The sequence below is a fragment of the Anomaloglossus baeobatrachus genome, chromosome 6 (assembly GCF_048569485.1).
Source record: "Anomaloglossus baeobatrachus isolate aAnoBae1 chromosome 6, aAnoBae1.hap1, whole genome shotgun sequence".
NCBI lineage: Eukaryota > Metazoa > Chordata > Amphibia > Anura > Aromobatidae > Anomaloglossus > Anomaloglossus baeobatrachus.
The window spans coordinates 96712834-96732830 of record NC_134358.1 but is presented as its reverse complement, the minus strand read 5'-3'; the positions used below and the strand labels follow the sequence as shown (position 1 = coordinate 96732830).

At 51.6% G+C, this 19997-nt stretch overlaps 1 protein-coding gene across 3 annotated transcripts in view; it reads left to right on the top strand.

Annotated features, from left to right (window-relative positions):
- LRRCC1 (leucine rich repeat and coiled-coil centrosomal protein 1) overlaps positions 1–19997 on the top strand; it is a 192252-nt gene that overhangs the window by 111997 nt on the left and 60258 nt on the right. For all 3 annotated transcript variants that reach the window (XR_012754666.1, XM_075353129.1, XM_075353130.1), the window contains exons 12-13: positions 9826–9965; positions 12834–13035. Coding sequence is in view for 2 of the 3 variants with exons in the window: in XM_075353129.1 (XP_075209244.1) it covers positions 9826–9965; positions 12834–13035 (342 nt within the window). In the remaining variant the exon portion in view is untranslated. The remainder of the gene's footprint in view (positions 1–9825; positions 9966–12833; positions 13036–19997) is intronic.

Genomic DNA, 19997 nt, shown 5'->3' with positions numbered 1-19997 from the left:
GCCATTCCAGACAGAGCCCCCACCTCTGCAGCATGTCACAGAGCGAGACTGCAGGCTGTTTTTATTATCCCCTGCAGGTAGTCTCGTACGGCTATACATGGGAGCTCAATAATGGTCCCTCCAGCTGCTCCGGTTCGGTGGCTGACCCCCGTAGGAATCTCCAGGGGTCGGCTGTCCCGGCATCTGCTGAGCATGCAGCCCCCTTCTCAGGGCGTTTTCTGCTTCGCTCAGCAAAGCTCACAAGGGACTCTCCTTCTGGACTCAGACCCCGTCCTCCTGACAGGGAGACGCAGGGTCCCCTGTCCTCCCCGTCCCGCAGCTCCGATTACGAGCTGACTCGCTGGACGAGGAGGATGTCTCTACCACGGGCTCGGACGATCCGTCCGTAGGTGACGCAGGTGCGAATGATTAGATTACGTCCATTATTCTTGTACTGGACCTCCATCCGCCTGATCAGGGAAGTGTTCCCCGCTGGCAGAAATGCATCAGTATGCTTTAAACATGACGAGGAGTGTGTTCTTTCACCACTCCAGTTTTCAGCCCGCTGCGTCCAAGCCCACAGCTATCCTGCAGACTCCACAGCGGAGTTCTGCTGCCTGTCTCCCCCTCCCATCTGAGGTGGTCAAGGAGTGTACTCATCCGCCAAGGGTAGCCACTCCGGTGTCTAGACTTTCAGCCCGGATAGTTGTATCAGTGGCGGACGGCACCTCTATATGGATCCTACGGTACATTAATTTTGTACTGGACCTCAATCCGCCGGTGTTACCTTATCTAGGTGAACACAACGTGTGTTCCTTAACCTCTCCAGTTTTCAGGCCCCTGGGACCAGCCAGGGTCCGCTCTGATCGCTTCCCATGAAGCGTGATTCTGAGGACTGGATTTCACGGTGGTCAAGTAGTGGGCTCATTCACCTCAGGTGGCTCAGCCCGGGCCGTTATGTCAGTGCCTGATGGCTCCTCACTTACGGTTCTGCGGTCCGCCCGGTTGTCCTTTGGGCCAAGTCGGTATGGGGACGGCAGGAGCTTTGTTCCCCTCAGCTTACAGCAGTGCGGTTTTGTTGTACCTTCTCTGCTTCTCTGGAGGAGATGCATCCTCCCACAGGGACTCTATGCCAAAACGGTTGCCTGAACTTACAGACTTCAGTTCTTTCATCCTATACCAGGTCTGCCATGCTGGACGCCGCACGGCGGTGATCTGGGCTCCCTTCCTCGCTATCCGCAGGCTCCTGTGGCTTCGGATTTGGAAGGCAGATGCCTCCATGGAGGTTCCCTGCTGGGCTCCCACTTGGTGAGACCAGTTTCCTCGGGACCAACTGAGTGAAATTAAGGAAGCTCTTGGCGGGAAGTGTTCTTCCTTGCCACAAACCTAAACCAGGGCACCTGTCCAGGACAGGAATCAGTTGAGGTTTCGGTGGTTTCCGTTCCTCCGTCTGATCGTCCTCTAGCTCAGCCTAGGTCCATAGAACCAAATAGCTCGAAGCTGCGTCTTCAGAAGGCCGCAGGAGATGCTGTCACTGAGTCAGCTTCCTCCGAGCTATTTAGCCACGCCAACAACCTCCTTGGTCGGTGGCAGGCTCTCTCCACTGGCGACGTAGGGTTCTAACACGTCTCCGTTCAGTTGGGGCGAGACTTTATCTCCCTTGGCTACAGGATGGACTTCTGTCCACCCGCCAAACAGTTTTTCTCTGTCATCTCCTCCCTGCTCCAAGGCCGCCGCCTTCTCACAGGCCGTGGCATTTCTGGCAGGCCAATGGAGTAATTGTACCGGTTCCCGTCTGGGAACGGTTCTGAGATTTTTGCTTAAATCTATTCCTAGTCCCCGAAGAGGGCGGTGCTTCCGACCTGGATCTTTAGCTTTCAAGCATAGCCAGGTGTGGCGTTTTCTCATTGAGTCTTGGTTTTGTTCCGTGTGTTTTCTTCACCGGATCAATCAAGACCCCATGGAGATTCCCTAGCAACCATCGGCATCAGAGATGCCTATCGGCAGGAGTCAATCGCAGTTTCACACCAGCGTTGACTGCGTTTTGACAATCGGAGTGGTCCAATTCGTGGCTCTTCCCTTGGGGTCAGCCAAGGCTCCTCGAGTATCCTCATTGGGGCAGCTGTGATCAGGGTCCTGCCCCCCTAGGGTTTGGCAGTGATCTTTGGCCCTGGACGGTTTTCTTGTTGGGTTTTCATCCAGTGCTGACTCTTAGCAGAGTGCTTCGTTCACTCTCGCCACTCTGACCTATCGGGTGGCTTGTCTTTCTGTCCAAGTCCACTCTGACCTCGAACCAGAGGTTCTCAGGGCGTCAATGGAAGCGGTTCCTTGCCCAGCTTTTCCTGCGTCCTCTGAGACTGGATATTTTCCGCGGTACTAGCGAACTCACTCCTCCCACGGGGTGGTGGCTTCGCCACTGACCAGGGGCTCGTTTCAGTGGTGGCTTCGGCCACTCTGTCTCAGGGGCGCTCCTTTTTCTGGTCCGTTCCGGGTGATCCTCACCAGGATGCTAGCCTATCCGCCTTGGGAACAGTATATCTCCACCGTGGAGCGCAGGGCGCTTGGACTCTGTCCGAATCAGCCCTCTGGATCAATGTGCTGGAAATCAGGGCTGTATTTCTTGCCCTCTAAGCCTTCACCATCTGTGGGCGGCTAGGCACATTCGAGTCCAGTCGGACAACGTGACAGCGTTTTCCTACACCAGCTTCCAAGGCGGGACACTCAGCCGCCTGGCAATCATGGCGGCTCAACATCCTTCAGTGGACAAGGGACTCCTAGTCCACCGTATCCGCAGTCCACATGCTAGATGTGAAAACTACGAGGCAGGCTATTTCAGCTGTCCTACCGTGGTCCACAATCCTCAGGTTTTGCGGTAGCCACACTGGTTCATGTTTGATCCCAGCTTTGTCTCTTTACGAATTCCCCCCCCTACCTCTTGTCCAGAGTCCTGCGCAAGATCGGTAACGGGGGCCGTCGGGTCATTCTCCAGATTGACCCAAGCAGGCTTCGTACTCTGACCTGCTCCTTCTGTCCGTTGGGTTGCCTTCGCATCTTCCGGACCGTTCAGACCTTTTCTCAAAAGGTCCGTTTTTTCCCCGTCAGAATTCTGGATTCTCAGAATGACGGCGTAGCTCTTGAGTCCTGGATCTTAGCGACTTCTGATATCCTTCCTGAAGTCATCTCCATTATGACTCGAGCTCCAAAGTGTCCTTTGACTTTTTTTTTTTTTTTTGGCCTTGCCGACCCTCCTGTCCCTTCCACAGTCCGGTCTACAGCTAGGACTATCCCTCTTTAAGGGACAGGTCTCGGCTCTGTCAGTATGTGCCAGCGGCGAATCGTCCGGCTGGCTCCGGTGCGCTCCTTTAAGGGCGCATCCCACATCATTCCGCCTTCCGGCGGCCTATGGAGACCTCGGACCTTAATCCGGTCCTCCCGGTTCCCGGAAACCCCCCTTTTGCGCCATCTTCGGGAGGTTTCTTTGTTGTGTCTTTCACAGAAAGTACTCTTTCTAGTGGCTATAATTTCCCGCCAGAGAGTTCTGGCTGCACTCCCTCGGAGTCACCCCCTTTTTTTGGTCTCTTGCATCAAGACAAGGTGGTCTTCATCCGACTCCGGACTTTTTCCCTAAGGCGGTTACTGCTCCCACCTTATTCGGGGCAATTTTCCTGCCTTCCTTTTGTCCGGCTCCTATTCATCGCTTAAGGAAGCGCTGCATATCCTGGATCTGGTGCGGCCGCTCCGGATCTATGTGTCTCGCACCGCCGTTATTAGGCGGTGCACCTCTCTGGTGCTGACTGTTCGTCAGCGTAGCGGTCTCTCGGCATCTATGCCGACCCTGGTTCGTTGGCTTAGGTCGGCCATTTCCGAGACCTACAAGTGTACTCAAGTGCCTTCCCCGCCGGGGATCAGAGCACATTTGATCAGACCTGTCGGCGCCTTTTTGGGCTTTCAGGCACCAGGTTACGGCTCAGTAGGTCTGTCAGACTCCAGCTCGAATTAGTCTGCATACTTTTTCGAAGCACTACCCAAGGCATGCTCATGCTTTGGCAGACGCGGGCTTGGGCAGACGCATTTTTCCGGCGTCTGTCGCCCATTTGTGAAGTTAGGTTTGCCTGCTTCTCAGTGTCTGTTTATTCCCACCCATGGACTGCTTTGGAACGTCCCATGGTCTGGGTCTCCCATAGAGGAACGATAAAGAAAAAGAGAATTTTGTTTACTTACCGTAAATTCTTTTTCTTATAGTTCCGACATGGGAGACCCAGCACCCTCCCTATTGCCTGTTGGCAGGTTTCTTGTTCCGTGTGTCTTCACCGGCTGTTATTGTTGTAGACAGAGGTTCCGGTTCTGCCGGTTTTTACTCCGTCTCTTCTTGTGGGTGGATGTCCTCCTTCAGCTTTTGCACTAAACTGGCTAGATCTGGCTGGCAGGGGGTGTATATGCTAGGAGGGAGGAGCTACACGTTTTTGAGTGTAGTAACTTTGTGTGTCCTCCGGGGGGCAGTAGCATACACCCCATGGTCTGGGTCTCCCATGTCGGAACTATAAGAAAAAGAATTTACGGTAAGTAAACAAAATTCTCTTTATTGCAGCTATACACATGAGTCTGCCAAATATTTTACACTTGACGGCCACACACTGTCCCTCTTTATCCACATACACTTCTATCTCTTCATATTGCACAGAGTTATGGATCAGCAGTGATACACCCCTTGCATAGTTGGAAAAGGTGGAGTGATAGGCCTTCTGCACCCATCTCCTATTTAAAACATGTGTTGTCTCCTTTGTTAGATGCGTTTCTAGTAGACATATTACTGACGGGTTCTGGTCTTGAACATATTTAATTATTGCCGCTCTCCTAGACCTATCTGATAACCCTCTAATATTCCAACTCAACACCTTAATTCTATCCCCCATTATCCCACCCAGTAAAACCATCAAACCTTGTAGTATCTCCCCATGCTGCCTCTACCCTACCCCTTTCCCCCCTCCCCCCCTGCTCCCCTCCCCTCCTACTCCCCACCACTTCCTGTTTTCGAGTACTCCCGTGAAGCATCGGGTTTTCCAAACCTGGTCCATAATCCCTACTAAATTCCCCCCTACCTCCCTCGCCTTCCCCTCTTAGACACATTTTAAAACTCGTCCCTTTTCCAACAATTCTCCACTCCCCCCCTTTCTATGTATAATCATATTCCACTCAACCAATATAACAGTAAAATGGCGAACAGTAATTAAACTGGAATCTCAAATTGTAAATACCACCACCGCGCCAAATTAGGCAGTCCCCATGTCCTGCAAAGCTCACATCAAACCCTTCGCATTCCCCCTGCATACTACCTCAATCCCAAAGGGAAGGAGAAAAAAAAAAAAAAAGAAAAAACAAGAAGGGTCCCCTGTAAGTTCCTAAGGATGTTGTAGAGCCTCAGCCGGCCTTCTCCAACACACTGCAGATTCAGACAGTCAGCTCATTCCTTCAAACGGATCCGCTTTTCGTTTGCGTCCAACCACTGCATGGCTTCCTCTGGAGTTGTAAAAAAGTGCACCCGCTCCAACGCCGTCACTCTTAGCTTTGCCGGGAACATCATTGAGTATTGCACCCCCATCTCTCGCAGGCGCCTCTTTACTCCTGTAAAAGTCATACGTAGCTTTTGAACAGAAATGGAGTAGTCCGGGTATATGGAAATTCTCTGGCCGTCAATCATAAGATCCTCCATGTCTCTTGCCTTTCGCAGTATAGTGTCCCTGTCCCTGTAGTTGAGGAGCTTGGCTAGCATAGTGCGAGGGCCCCTGCCTGCTGTTTGTGGCTGCATCGGGACTCTGTGTGCACGTTCCACGGCATAGAGCTTGGATAAGACATTAGCACCCATTTTCCCCCTGAGCCAGTCTTCTACATATTCAGTGGGGTTTCTTCCTTCCGCTTTCTCAGGGATGCCGACAATTCGGATGTTATTTCTTCTAGAGCGGTTCTCTAAATCATCATTTTTTGCCATGATTTCAGCTATCTGCTGTGCAGATGTTTTTTCAGACTTTTGTAGTTTTGTAATATGATCCTCTGTTATCCCCACTCTCTCCTCTACAGCCGTTGTTCTCAGATCGGCTTTCTTGAGGTCTTTCTTAATGTCAGCAACCTCTGCCTGTAATCCCTTAACTTGCTTCCTCAGGGAAGTCAGAGCCTCTTTACAAAAAGACACCACTGCAAAAACGTCCTTTAAAGTGGGGTTTTCTGGAGTCTCCTGTGCACTATGTGCTTTCTCCACTTCTCCTGTCTTATCTTGCTGCTTTTCACCATCCCCCATCTCATCAGAGCTGGCATTGTCTTCTCCCTCCTCACCTCTGTTATCTGTATGCTGATGTGATTTCTCTGAAGTCCGGGCAAATTTCTCCAGCCTTGCAGCGATCTGCATCCTCTCCTGACAGGCTGCATTAACTTTCTCAGCTTCCTGCCTTATCATGGCACCATCCTGAGAGCTGGGGACTTTCCCGCCTCCATTATCTTTTTGCCTGTGACGGACCATGGCACCTCTCTGCATCCACCAGACTCACTCCAGATAAGTCCTCACCACCTTATCTTCCTGACAGCCGGCTGAGGCAGTGATAACAGCAGTATTCAGGGATTTATCAAGGGAGTTTGCAGGAGAGCTCCACAAACACGTCTCTTCACACTGCCGTCCAGGCCACGCCCCCAGGAGCTGTCTTCAGTGGTGGCTTCGGCCCCTGTCCCTGTCCCAAGGGCGCTCCTTTCTGGCTCCGTCCTGGGTGATTCTCACCACGGATGCCAGTCTCTCCGGCTGGGGAGCGGTGTGTCTCCACCACAGAGCACAGGGCACTTGGACTCCGTCCGAGTCAGCCCTTTCAATCAATGTGCTGGAAACCAGAGCTGTGCTTCTAGCTCTCCTAGCATTTCACCACCTGCTCCCGGGCAGGCACATTCGAGTCCAGTCAGACAACGCGACAGCGGTTGCCTACATCAATCATCAAGGCGGGACACGCAGCTACCTGGCAATGATGGAGGTACAATGCATCCTTCAATGGGCGGAAGACTCCAGGTCCACCATATCCGCAGTCCACATCCCAGGCGTGGACAACTGGGAGGCAGATTACCTCAGCCGTCAAAGCATGGACGGTGGCGAGTGGTCCCTGCACCCGGCAGTATTTCAGTCGATCTGCCGCAAATGGGGCACTCCGGACGTGGACCTAATGGCATCCCGTCACAACAACAAAGTTCCTGTTTACGTGGCTCGCTCCCACGATCCTCAGGCCTTTGCCGCGGACGCTCTGGTTCAGGACTGGTCCCAGTTTCGTCTGTCCTACGTGTTTCCCCCTCTAGCTCTCTTGCCCAGAGTTCTGTGCAAGATCAGAATGGAGGGTCGTCGGGTCATCCTCATTGCACCGGACTGGCCCAGGCGAGCTTGGTATCCGGACCTGCTCTATCTGTCCGTAGAGATGCCGTGGCATCTCCCGGACCGTCCAGACCTACTCTCGTAAGGTCCGTTTTTCCGCCCGAATTCTGCGGCACTCAAATTGACGGCGTGGCTCTTGAGTCCTGGATTTTGACGGCTTCTGGTATTCCCCCTGAAGTCATCTCCACTATGACTCGGGCGCGCAAGTCTTCCTCCGCTAAGATCTATCACAGGACTTGGAAAATTTTCCTGTCCTGGTGTCGGTCTACCGGCCATCCTCCTTGGCCATTCTCCTTGCCGACTCTTCTGTCTTTTCTACAGTCCGCTCTGCAGCTAGGACTGTCCCTCAACTCCCTCAAGGGACAAGTTTCGGCTCTGTCAGTTCTGTTCCAGCGGCGTCTCGCTCGGCTGGCTCAGGTCCGCACCTTCATGCATGGCGCGTCTCACATCATTCCGCCTTACCGGCGGCCCTTGGACCCCTGGGACCTTAACTTGGTGCTCACGGTCTTACAGAAACCCCCCTTTGAGCCTCTTAGGGAGGTTTCTTTGTATCGTCTTTCACAGAAAGTGGCGGTTGCCATAACCTCTCTCAGGAGAGTCTCTGATTTGGCTGCGCTCTCCTCGGAGTCTCCCTTTTTAGTTTTTCATCAAGACAAGGTGGTTCTCCGTCCGACTCCGGACTTTCTTCCTAAGGTGGTCTCTCCCTTCCACCTTAACCAGGACATTACTTTACTTTACCTTCCTTCTGTCCGGCCCCTGTTCATCGCTTTGAAAAAGCTCTACATACTCTATATCTGGTGCGTGCTCTCCGGATCTATGTGTCTCGCACCGCTGCGCTTAGGCGGTGCACCTCTCTTTTTGTGCTAACCACAGGTCGGCGCAAGGGCCTCCCTGCTTCTAAGCTGACCTTAGCCCGTTGGATTAGGTCGACCATTTCGGACGCCTACCAGAGTACGCAGGCGCCTCCCCCGCCGGGGATCAAAGCACACTCGACCAGAGCTGTCGGTGCCTCTTGGGCTTTTAGGCACCAGGCTACAGCTCAACAAGTCTGTCAGGCTGCCACTTGGGCTAGCCTGCATACCTTCTCGAAGCACTACCAAGTGCATGCTCATGCTTCGGCAGATGCGAGCTTGGGCAGACGCATCCTTCAGGCGGCGGTCGCCCATTTGTGAAGTTTTTTTTTGCCTACTTCTTAGTTTTTCTGTTTATTTCCCACCCAGGGACTGCTTTGGAACGTCCCAAGGTCTGGGTCTCCCAAAGGAACGATAAAGAAAGAGAATTTTGTTTACTTACCGTAAATTCTTTTTCTTATAGTTCCGTCTTGGGAGACCCAGCACCCTCCCTGTTGCCTGTTGGCAATTTCCTTGTTCCGCGTGTTTTCACCGGCTGTTGTCGTGGACAGAGTTTCCGGTTGTTCCGGCTCTTGCTCTGTTCTACTTGTGGGTGGCTATTCTCCTTCAGCTTTTGCACTAAACTGGCTGGGACTGGCTCACCAGGGGGTATATAAGCTCAGAGGGAGGAGCTACACTTTTAAGTGTAGTACTTTGTGTGTCCTCCGGAGGCAGAAGCTAAACACCCATGGTCTGGGTCTCCCAAGACGGAACTATAAGAAAAAGAATTTACGGTAAGTAAACAAAATTCTCTTTATTTCCTATGGGAAATTTTGCTTTGCTAGATGAGTAACGTGGTTTACAAGCACACTCCCAGAATGGATTGTTCTCGTAAACCAAGGTTCCACTGTATTTGTAGTCCAGGAAGTTAGTCATTTTTTTCCTTTATTTTTTAGGGCATCTGGAGCTTTATTGTTCAGATAGTAGGAAACAACTTTAAGATGACCATACACCTTAAATCAGACTTTTGTGTTATGAAATAAAAATGGCAAAAATTAGGAATTTATGTATCAAGATCTTTCAAAAAAAGATAGACTCCTACTTCCTGTCCTTTTTAGGAAGAATTTTCAACAGCCTCCTTATCATCAGAGACAGGATTACAGTGACGGTTAACACCCCTGCACAGCTGATAACACTTAGTCCACTATTCACAATAGGTGATATCACAGCGGACTCTGCCCCTTCTCTTCACAATAATCTTTTCACATGCTCATTAGATGCTTCAATACAAAGCATAGGGTCAGGATCTGAGCATTTGTAAGGTGGAGTCTAAAAAAAAAAAAAAAAAAAATAAAGTCCCAGTGGTTGCTGTGAAAATTGCAAGATTTAATTTTTTTCAGTACAAATTGTGATGATGGAAAAGAAAACCATTGCCCAAGGAAATGCATTTAACACAAAAAGGTGGTTTAACTAATAGGTCATCTCCTGAGATAGCTTCCATTGAGTTGCTTTATTCTTGGTCCACTTTATATTCTATTAATTACTGGAGAATGCTTTCTACTGTATATTTTTTTTAATAAATCACATAAATTAAATTTTTATATTTCCTCTTGAGAACAGATGAAACGCATGCAAGAAGCTGAACGTAAAGTGTCTGCCTCCCAGAGGGAAAACGAGTTACTACGATCTAATGCACGTCAGCACAAAGAAAAAATCCAGCAACTCCATGAGCTGCTAACCTCCAGGGAGCAAGCACATAGGTACATGTGACTGTCAGCAGCACTGTGAACTATCCATATACAAGCATACAGGTACATGTGACTGTCAGCAGCACTGTGAACTATCCATATACAAGCATACAGGTACATGTGACTGTCAGCAGCACTGTTAACTATACATATACAAGCATACAGGTACATGTGACTGTCAGCAGCACTGTGAACTATCCATATACAAGCATACAGGTACATGTGACTGTCAGCAGCACTGTTAACTATACATATACAAGCATACAGGTACATGTGACTGTCAGCAGCACTGTGAACTATCCATATACAAGCATACAGGTACATGTGACTGTCAGCAGCACTGTTAACTATACATATACAAGCATACAGGTACTTGTGACTGTCAGCAGCACTCTGAACTATACATATACAAGCACACAGGTACATGTTACTGTCACCAGCACTGTGAACTATACATATACAAGCACACAAGTACATGCCAATGTCCGCAACACTGTGAACTATACATATACTAGCACACAGGTACTTGTGACTGTCAGCAGCACTGTGAACTATACATATACTAGCACACAGGTACCTGTAAGTGTCAGCAGCACTGTAAACTATACATATACAAGCACACAGGTACATGTCACTGTCCGCAACACTGTGAACTATACATATACAAGCACACAGGTACATGTGACTGTCAGCAGCACTGTGAACTATACATATACTAGCACACAGGTACCTGTAAGTGTCAGCAGCACTGTAAACTATACATATACAAGCACACAGGTACATGTCACTGTCCGCAACACTGTGAACTATACATATACTAGCACACAGGTACATGTGACTGTCAGCAGCACTGTGAACTCTACATATACTATCACACAGGTACCTGTAAGTGTCAGCAGCACTGTAAACTATACATATACAAGCACACAGGTACATGTCACTGTCCGCAACACTGTGAACTATACATATACAAGCACACAGGTACATGTGACTGTCAGCAGCACTGTGAACTATACATATACTAGCACACAGGTACCTGTAAGTGTCAGCAGCACTGTAAACTATACATATACAAGCACACAGGTACCTGTCAGTGGTGCGGTGACTTTTGCACAGCATGTTTGTGACGTCCTTTGATTTCTGGCTTGCTAAGTTATCTAATTCTGCCTGACTTTAGCCACCACTAAGGGGCGCTAACTGCATTTATACAGCTTCTTTTGAAAAAGTGAGTCTCTTAAGTTATTGCCACTTAATCTATGAGTAGCATGATCTAGAAACAGACTTTGAGTCCAGCGACGTGTCACTTATTGGACTGCTTTGTGCAGTTTTATTAGCAGGAGATTATCATTGGAGCACCAATAAACCTTCTACCAATTAGCACTCTATATTCATGATCTCTGCATAGCCTTTCTACAACTGATTTTTCATCTTTCTGCCTATGCACAGTGTACACAGCTGGTAGTCAGTGGTGTGGGTAGGTATATAGAAGGCTCAGTATTCAGAGAACTGGTAGATCTACAGCAGAGAAAGCTGATTTAATAAAAACTGCAGCAAGTAGCTCAATAAGGCTAGGTTCACATTTCCATTGTTTTTCATCAGTCACGTGTTGCTTGACGCTTGTGACTGATGCGTTGTACAACGGATGACAAGAATAAGAATTCATTGTCGGACTCCGTTGTAAAACGTGAGAGAGAGAGCGATCAGCTGATCGCTCTCATTAGCCAGCCGCCGGGTGATCAGCTGATCGCTCTCATTAGCCAGCCGCCGGGTGATCAGCTGATCGCTCTCATTAGCCATCCGCCGGGTGATCAGCTGATCGCTCACAGCAGCCGGGTGATCAGCTGATCGCTCACAGCAGCCGGGTGATCAGCTGATCGCTCACAGCAGCCGGGTGATCAGCTGATCGCTCACAGCAGCCGGCCGCCGGGTGAACAGCTGATCGCTCATAGAAGCCGGCCGCCGGGCGATCAGCTGATCGCTCACGGCCACCGGGCGATCAGCTGATCGTTCGGCCGCCAAGAGAGAGCATGCGCAGCGAAATCAAAAGGATTCTGCTGCTCAAAAAACGCTACATGCTGCGTTCCTGCCGCCCGACTGTCAGTCGTTCCACAACTGATCAGTCGTGCGGAGTATGCAATGCAGCATCATCAGTCACAATCCGCCGCTCATACAAGTATATGGGAACAACGAATCCGCCAAACAGATTCCGTTGTTTACCAGAGCCGTGGATTGTGACTGATACAAATTGACGGAAATGTGAACCTAGCCTTAGGGAAATATCTCTGGAATCAAGGTCTCTGTCTCTACATCATGCTTCTCTCAGATGGGGTAGTAAAAACCTGCTGACAGGTTCCCTTTTATAGGGGCTGTGTCACTTGCCTTAAATGTAGTTTTTTACCTGGTGTAAGTGCCTCTGTTCCCCTAATTCTGCTATTTTCCTCTTGTGCCTCTACGTTCCTGATACATGCTATTCTTTTTTGCTCCCAATATGTAACTTAGCCTTGTCAGTCAAAGGGGGTGTGACCCCCCCCCCCCTTCCCCAACTATTCTTTGGAGGTGTCTTCTTAAAGGCCCATGCCCAAGTTATCTATATGGTCTCGATATACATACAAGGTGAAGGGGCCATAGTGTAGACACTGAGAGGTGCAGAATTAAAAATAAAAAGTCCATATGCAGGAAAAACACCGCAACTAGATCAGGTTAGAAATACTAACCTATTTTATTTATGGTAAGTGACAGGTCCTCTTTTTGACCAGGCCTGTATGGCGTGAGCTTCTCCTAATGGTGTGATTCAGATGAATTTTTTGCTGACCGTGAATCCTTTTATACATTATCATTTTCTGGATTATCTCCACATCACAATGTGTGTTCTGCATCTAGAAAGGAGCTTGATACAAGAGTGTCGTTACATGGGCCGGAGTTCCAAGAAGCTGTGGCCAAGGAGGCGTCTAGAGCAGAACGCCTCCATAATCAACAGATGAAGGAGTTTCAGGAGAAAATGAATGTGCTGTCTCAGCAATATACGGATCTAGAAGATGAATTTCGAACTGCTCTCATTATTGAATCAGGACGATTTAAAGAGGTATTTCTGGATGATGAACGTGGAGATGTCTTAGGGGTACTTTGCACACTACAACATCGCAGCTGCGATGTCGGTGGGGTCAAATCGAAAGTGACGCACATCCGACGTCTCTGTCGACATCGAAGTATGTGAATCGTTTTTGATACGATTTAACGAGCGCAAAAGCGTCGAAATCGTATCATCGGTGTAGTGTCGTTCATTTCCATAATGTCTCGGCAGCGACAGGTACGATGTTGTTCCTTGTTCCTGCGGCAGCACACATCGCTGTGTGAGAAGCCGCAGGAGCGAGGAACATCTCCTTACCTGCGTCCTGCGGCTCACGCCGGCTATGCGGAAGGACGGAGGTGGGCGGGATGTTTACGTCCCGCTCATTTCCGCCCCTCTATTTCTATTGGCCGCCTGCCGTGTGACGTCGCTGTGATGCCGCACGACCCGCCCCTTTAGGAAGGAGGCGAGTTGCCGGCCAGAGCGGCGTCGCAGGGCAGGTAAGTGCGTGTGAAGCTGCCGTAGCGATAATGTTCGCTACGGCAGCTATCACAAGATATCGCAGCTGCAACAGGGGCGGGGACTATCGCGCTCGGCATCGCTACCATCGGCTTGCGATGTCGTAGTGTGCAAAGTACCCCTTAAAGGGAACCTGTCACCAGATTCTTCCCTATTCAACTAAAAGAATCCCCTTCTGCAGCTCCTGGGCTGCATTCTATGAAGGTGCACCTTGGCCCTGACTCCCCTTCCAGAGCCCAAAAATAACTTTATAAAACTTGGCCGTTAGGTATGCTAATTACCTGTGTGGATGAGATGGGCGGGCTCATTTTCTGCTCCTGTCCCCCCTCCTGCCGCTGATCTCCGTCCTCCTTCCTTGATTGATGGGATGATGTCCTCCGTCATCCTCCTCGTCTCATTTTATAATCTCGCGCCTGTGCAGTTATGTCGGCTCGCGCAGGCACAGTTCGCTCTGCCATATCACGGCCAGAGCAGAAAACATAGCTGCCCTAGCTCGCGCCTATGACCAAGCATGGCGCTGGTGAGGTCATGCACAGCGCCGACCTCACCAGCGCCATGCTTGTAGCTGCCCATAATCTCACGCCTGCGCATTTAGCTCACCGGCGCGAGCTAGGGCAGCTATGTTTTCTGCTCTGGCCTGTCTGCTCCCCAGTTTTGTAGCAGTCTCTACTCCCTCTTTCAGCAGTGACCTCTTGAATTGGGGACGTAAGATACTGTAGTCTATCACGGACCTCAGTAGTCACCCGCTACAGCTAATGATTGACTGCAGTGGTCACATGTCGCTGCTTCAGCAAGTAGAGACTAGTGAAAGAACCAGTGAGGGGAGTACTGCCTTTTTCTTTGTCGCTCCATTGGGAGACCCAGACAATTGGGTGTATAGCTTCTGCCTCCGGAGGCCACACAAAGTATTACACTTTAAAAAGTGTAACCCCTCCCTTCTGCCTATACACCCTCCCGTGCATCACGGGCTCCTCAGTTTTATGCTTTGTGTTGAAGGAGGCACACATTCACTCAAGCTCCCATTTTAGTCAGCAGCAGCTGCTGATTGTATCGGATGGAAGAAAAGAGGGCCCCCACAGGGCCCCCGGCATGCTCCCTTCTCACCCCACTAAGTCGGCGGTGCTGTTAAGGTTGAGGTACCCATTGCGGGTACAGAGGCTGGAGTCACATGCCGTTTTCCTTCCCCATCCCTTAGAGGCTCTGGGAGAAGTGGGATCCTAACCGGTCACCATTCACTGGGACCGGGCTCCCTCCGCAGCCCCTGGGGGAATCTGCCGGACAGGAGACTTGGTATCATCAGGGACAGGCCCTGCAACTAAAGGTATTCTGTGTCCCCTTGGGGACGGTGCATGGAGCGCCTGTGTCACAGACGCTGCAGCGGCTGCTGTTTTTTTGTGACGACCGGGACTACCGCGCCGACCGCGCCTGTTTGCCGGCCGCGTTATTAAATTTAGTCCCCGGCTTCATGCGGCCTAGTACCATAACTCCCGCCCCCGGGCCTGCCAGTCAGGGGTAAGGGCGGGACGGTCGTCTGGATGTCGGCAGTGAGGGCTGGAGCATACTTAGGTGTCCTCCTCCCCCCTCACTGATCACTGTGGGGCACCAGATTCCCGCACTTTATTAGTCGCCGCCCACGGCTCCCTCCTCCCCTGAGAGCTCCGGCAGCCATTTTTACAATCACTTCTGCCGGTGGAGGATTTCAGAACGAGCTCTGCAGTTCTGGGAGGCCCAAGGCAGGGAATCTGGTGGACACACAACCGCTTGGGGCGGTCGGTAAGCCACACCGGTTACCCGGTGCTGGTCCCCCTGGGGTGCCGAAGTGTATATATATATATATTTGTATACATTTTCTCTGTTCGGCCGCATTGTTTTGCTTTTGGCTATATACCCTCAGTGATCACTCTCCGAGGAGACAACAGCATGTCGTCCGCAAAGAGCAAGGGTGCCAAGACACAGGGTTATTTTGCAACCTGTACCTCTTGTGCGGCTATGTTACCTGCAGGTTCCACCTACCCGCACTGTGAGCAATGCTCGGCCCCTGTTGCACTCGCTCAGCCGGAGCCTCGGGCACTGGTGGGACCCTCGGCTCAGGTAGAACCCCCGGCTTCCACTGTCCAGGTGGCAGGGACAGAGTTTGCAGCTTTGGCTGAGAAACTCTCTGAGTCGCTGTCACAATCCATGGCTCAGTCTATGGACAGATGGTCTGCTAAGATACTAGAAGCTTTGCAGTCCAGATCGGTCCTTACACAGGCCTCGGGCACTGTGAGTTCATCGCCCCCAGGCCCCTCTTGGTCTGCGCAGCAGCGTGCTCCTGGGGTGACACCTGAGTCTCACGGGGAGGACTCCGACACGGACCGCAGTCCCAGACCGGCTAAGCGGGCTCGCTGGGAACCTTCCCCGACTTCATCACGCTGTTCGGGGTCTCAGCTTGAGGACTCTCTGGAGGATGAAGCGGAGGTCGCAGCTCAGGGCTCTGACCCTGACGTTGCTCTCAATCTTGATACACCGGAAGGGGACGCCATAGTAAATGACCTTATAGCGTCCATCAACCAGGTGCTAGATCTTTCTCCCCCAACTCCACCTAACTTCAGAGATGCTGTCCAGAAGCACAGAGCATTTCCGGACAAGCGCTTTTCTAAGCGTCTTAATGACACACGTTACCCTTTTCCCGCTGACGTAGTTAGGGGTTGGGCTCAATGTCCCAAGGTGGATCCTCCAGTCTCTAGACTGGCGGCTAGATCCGTAGTATCAGTGGCAGATGGTTCATCGCTCAAGGATGCCACTGACAGGCAGATAGAACTCCTGATGAAATCCATCTATGAAGCCATAGGCGCGTCTTTTGCCCCAGCCTTTGCAGCAGTGTGGGCACTCCAGGCTATCTCAGCTTGTCTGTCTGAGATTAATGCGGTCACACGTACCTCTGCTCCGCAAGTTGCGTCTTTGACTTCTCAGGCATCGGTATTTTCATCCTACGCCATGAATGCCGTCCTGGACTCTGCGAGCCGTACAGCGGTAGCGTCCGCCAATTCGGTGGCAGTCCGCAGGGCCATGTGGCTACGCGAATGGAAGGCAAACTCTGCTTCCAAGAAATTCCTAACCGGTTTGCCATTTTCTGGCGACCGTTTGTTTGGCGAGCAATTGGATGAAATTATTAAGCAATCCAAGGGAAAGGACTCGTCCTTACCCCAGTCCAAACCAAACAGACCGCAGCAACGAAAGATTCAGTCGAGGTTTCGGTCCTTTCGGCCCTCAGCCAAGTCCCAATCCTCCACGTCCAACAGGCCTCAGAAGGGCCAGAGGAACTCTTATGCATGGCGGTCTAAGTCACGTCCTCCAAAGACCGCCGGAGGCACCGTCTCCAAGGCGGCCTCCTCATGACTTTCGGCCTCCCCAAACCGCATCCTCGGTCGGTGGCAGGCTCTCCCGCTTTTGCGACGCCTGGTGGCCACATGTCCAAGACCGATGGGTGAGAGACATTCTGTCTCACGGTTACAGGATAGAGCTCAGCTCTCGTCCTCCGACTCGTTTCTTCAGAACATCTCCGCCCCCCGAGCGAGCCGATGCACTTTTTCAGGCAGTGAACACTCTGAAGACAGAAGGAGTTGTGATCCCCGTTCCCCTTCAAGAACGTGGTCGCGGTTTTTACTCCAACTTGTTCGTGGTGCCAAAAAAGGACGGATCATTCCGTCCCGTTCTGGACCTCAAACTGCTCAACAGACACGTGAGAACCAGACGGTTTCGGATGGAATCTCTCCGTTCTGTCATCGCTTCGATGTCCCAAGGAGACTTCCTAGCATCAATCGACATCAGGGATGCTTATCTCCATGTGCCGATTGCACCAGAGCATCAACGCTTCCTGCGTTTCGCCATCGGGGACGAACACCTTCAGTTTGTGGCACTGCCTTTCGGCCTGGCGACAGCCCCACGGGTCTTCACCAAGGTCATGGCATCCGTGCTGGCGGTCCTACACTCTCAGGGCCACTCGGTGATCCCTTACTTAGACGATCTCCTAGTCAATTCTCCCTCCCGGGCGGCATGCCAACACAGCCTGACCATTGCTCTGGAGACTCTCCAGAGGTTCGGGTGGATCATCAATTTCCCAAAGTCAAAATTGACACCGACCCAATCACTGACTTACCTCGGGATGGAGTTTCATACTCTCTCAGCGATAGTCAAGCTTCCGCTGGACAAACAGCGTTCGCTGCAGACAGGGGTGCACTCTCTTCTTCGGGCCCAGTCACACCCCTTGCGGCGCCTCATGCACTTCCTAGGGAAGATGGTGGCAGCTATGGAGGCAGTTCCCTTTGCGCAGTTTCATCTGCGTCCACTTCAATGGGACATTCTCCGCAAATGGGACAGGAGGTCGACGTCCCTAGACAGGATCGTCTCTCTTTCACTGGCAGCCAAAACCTCTCTTCAGTGGTGGCTTCTTCCCACTTCTTTGTCGAGGGGAAAATCCTTCCTGCCCCCATCCTGGGCTGTGGTCACGACGGACACGAGTCTGTCAGGGTGGGGAGCGGTTTTTCTCCACCACAGGGCTCAGGGAACCTGGAATCCGACAGAGTCCTCTCTTCAGATCAATGTTCTGGAGATGAGGGCAGTGTAGCCCTAAAGGCGTTCCATCGGTGGCCGGAGGGCAGGCAGATCCGCATACAGTCGGACAACGCCACGGCGGTCGCGTACATCAACCACCAGGGCGGCACACGCAGTCGTCAAGCCTTCCAAGAAGTTCGGCGGATTCTGCTGTGGGCGGAGGCCACAGCCTCCACCATCTCCGCAGTTCACATCCCGGGCGTAGAAAACTGGGAAGCAGACTTTCTCAGTCGCCAGGGCATGGACGCAGGGGAATGGTCTCTTCACCCGGACGTGTTTCAAGAGATCTGTTGCCGCTGGGGAACGCCGGACGTCGACCTCATGGCGTCTCGGCACAACAACAAAGTCCCGGCATTCATGGCACGGTCTCAAGATCACAGAGCTCTGGCGGCGGACGCATTAGTTCAGGAGTGGTCGCAGTTTCGACTGCCTTATGTATTTCCTCCTCTGGCACTGCTGCCCAGAGTGTTACGCAAGATCAGGTCCGACTGCCGCCGCGCCATCCTCGTCGCTCCGGACTGGCCGAGGAGGTCGTGGTACCCGGATCTGTGGCACCTCACGGTGGGTCAACCGTGGGCACTCCCAGACCGACCAGACTTGCTGTCTCAAGGGCCATTTTTCCATCTGAATTCTGCGGCCCTCAACCTGACTGTGTGGCCATTGAGTCCTGGCTCCTAGCGTCCTCAGGGTTATCTCAAGATGTCATTGCCACTATGAGACAGGCCAGGAAACCAACGTCCGCCAAGATCTATCACAGGACTTGGAGGATCTTCTTATCCTGGTGCTCTGATCAGGGTTTTACCCCCTGGCCGTTTGCCTTGCCCACTTTTCTTTCCTTCCTTCAATCAGGAATGGACAAGGGTTTGTCTCTCGGTTCTCTCAAGGGACAAGTATCGGCGCTTTCCGTGTTTTTTCAAAAGCGTCTAGCCAGGCTTCCGCAGGTCCGCACGTTCCTGCAGGGAGTTTGCCACATAGTCCCACCTTACAAGAGGCCGCTGGAACCATGGGATCTTAACAGAGTGCTAAAGGCTCTTCAGAAACCACCTTTCGAGCCACTGTAGGATGTCTCTCTATCACGTCTTTCGCAGAAGGTGGCATTTCTAGTGGCTGTTACATCGCTCCGTAGAGTGTCGGAGTTGGCAGCGCTGTCATGCAAAGCCCCCTTCCTGGTTTTTCACCAGGATAAGGTGGTTCTGCGTCCGGTCCCGGAATTTCTCCCTAAGGTGGTATCCCCTTTTCATCTCAATCAGAATATCTCCTTACCTTCATTTTGCCCTCATCCAGTTCACCAATGTGAAAAGGATTTGCACTTGTTAGATCTAGTGAGAGCACTCCGGCTCTACATTTCTCGCACGACGCCCCTGCGCCGTACTGATGCGCTTTTTGTCCTTGTCGCTGGCCAGCGTAAGGGGTCGCAGGCTTCCAAGTCAACTTTGGCTCGGTGGATCAAGGAACCGATTCTTGAAGCTTACCGTTCTTCTGGGCTTCCGATTCCTTCAGGGCTAAAAGCCCATTCTACCAGAGCCGTGGGTGCATCCTGGGCATTGCGGCACCAGGCTACGGCTCATCAGGTGTGTCAGGCGGCTACCTGGTCGAGTCTGCACACTTTCACGAAACACTATCAGGTGCATGCCTATGCTTCGGCAGATGCCAGCCTAGGTAGGCGAGTCCTTCAGGTGGCGGTTGCCCACCTGTAAGAGGGGGCCGTTTTTCGGCTCTTTTTATCAAGGTATTCTTTTACCCACCCAGGGACTGCTTTTGGACGTCCCAATTGTCTGGGTCTCCCAATGGAGCGACAAAGAAGGGAATTTTGTTTACTTACCGTAAATTCCTTTTCTTCTAGCTCCTATTGGGAGACCCAGCAC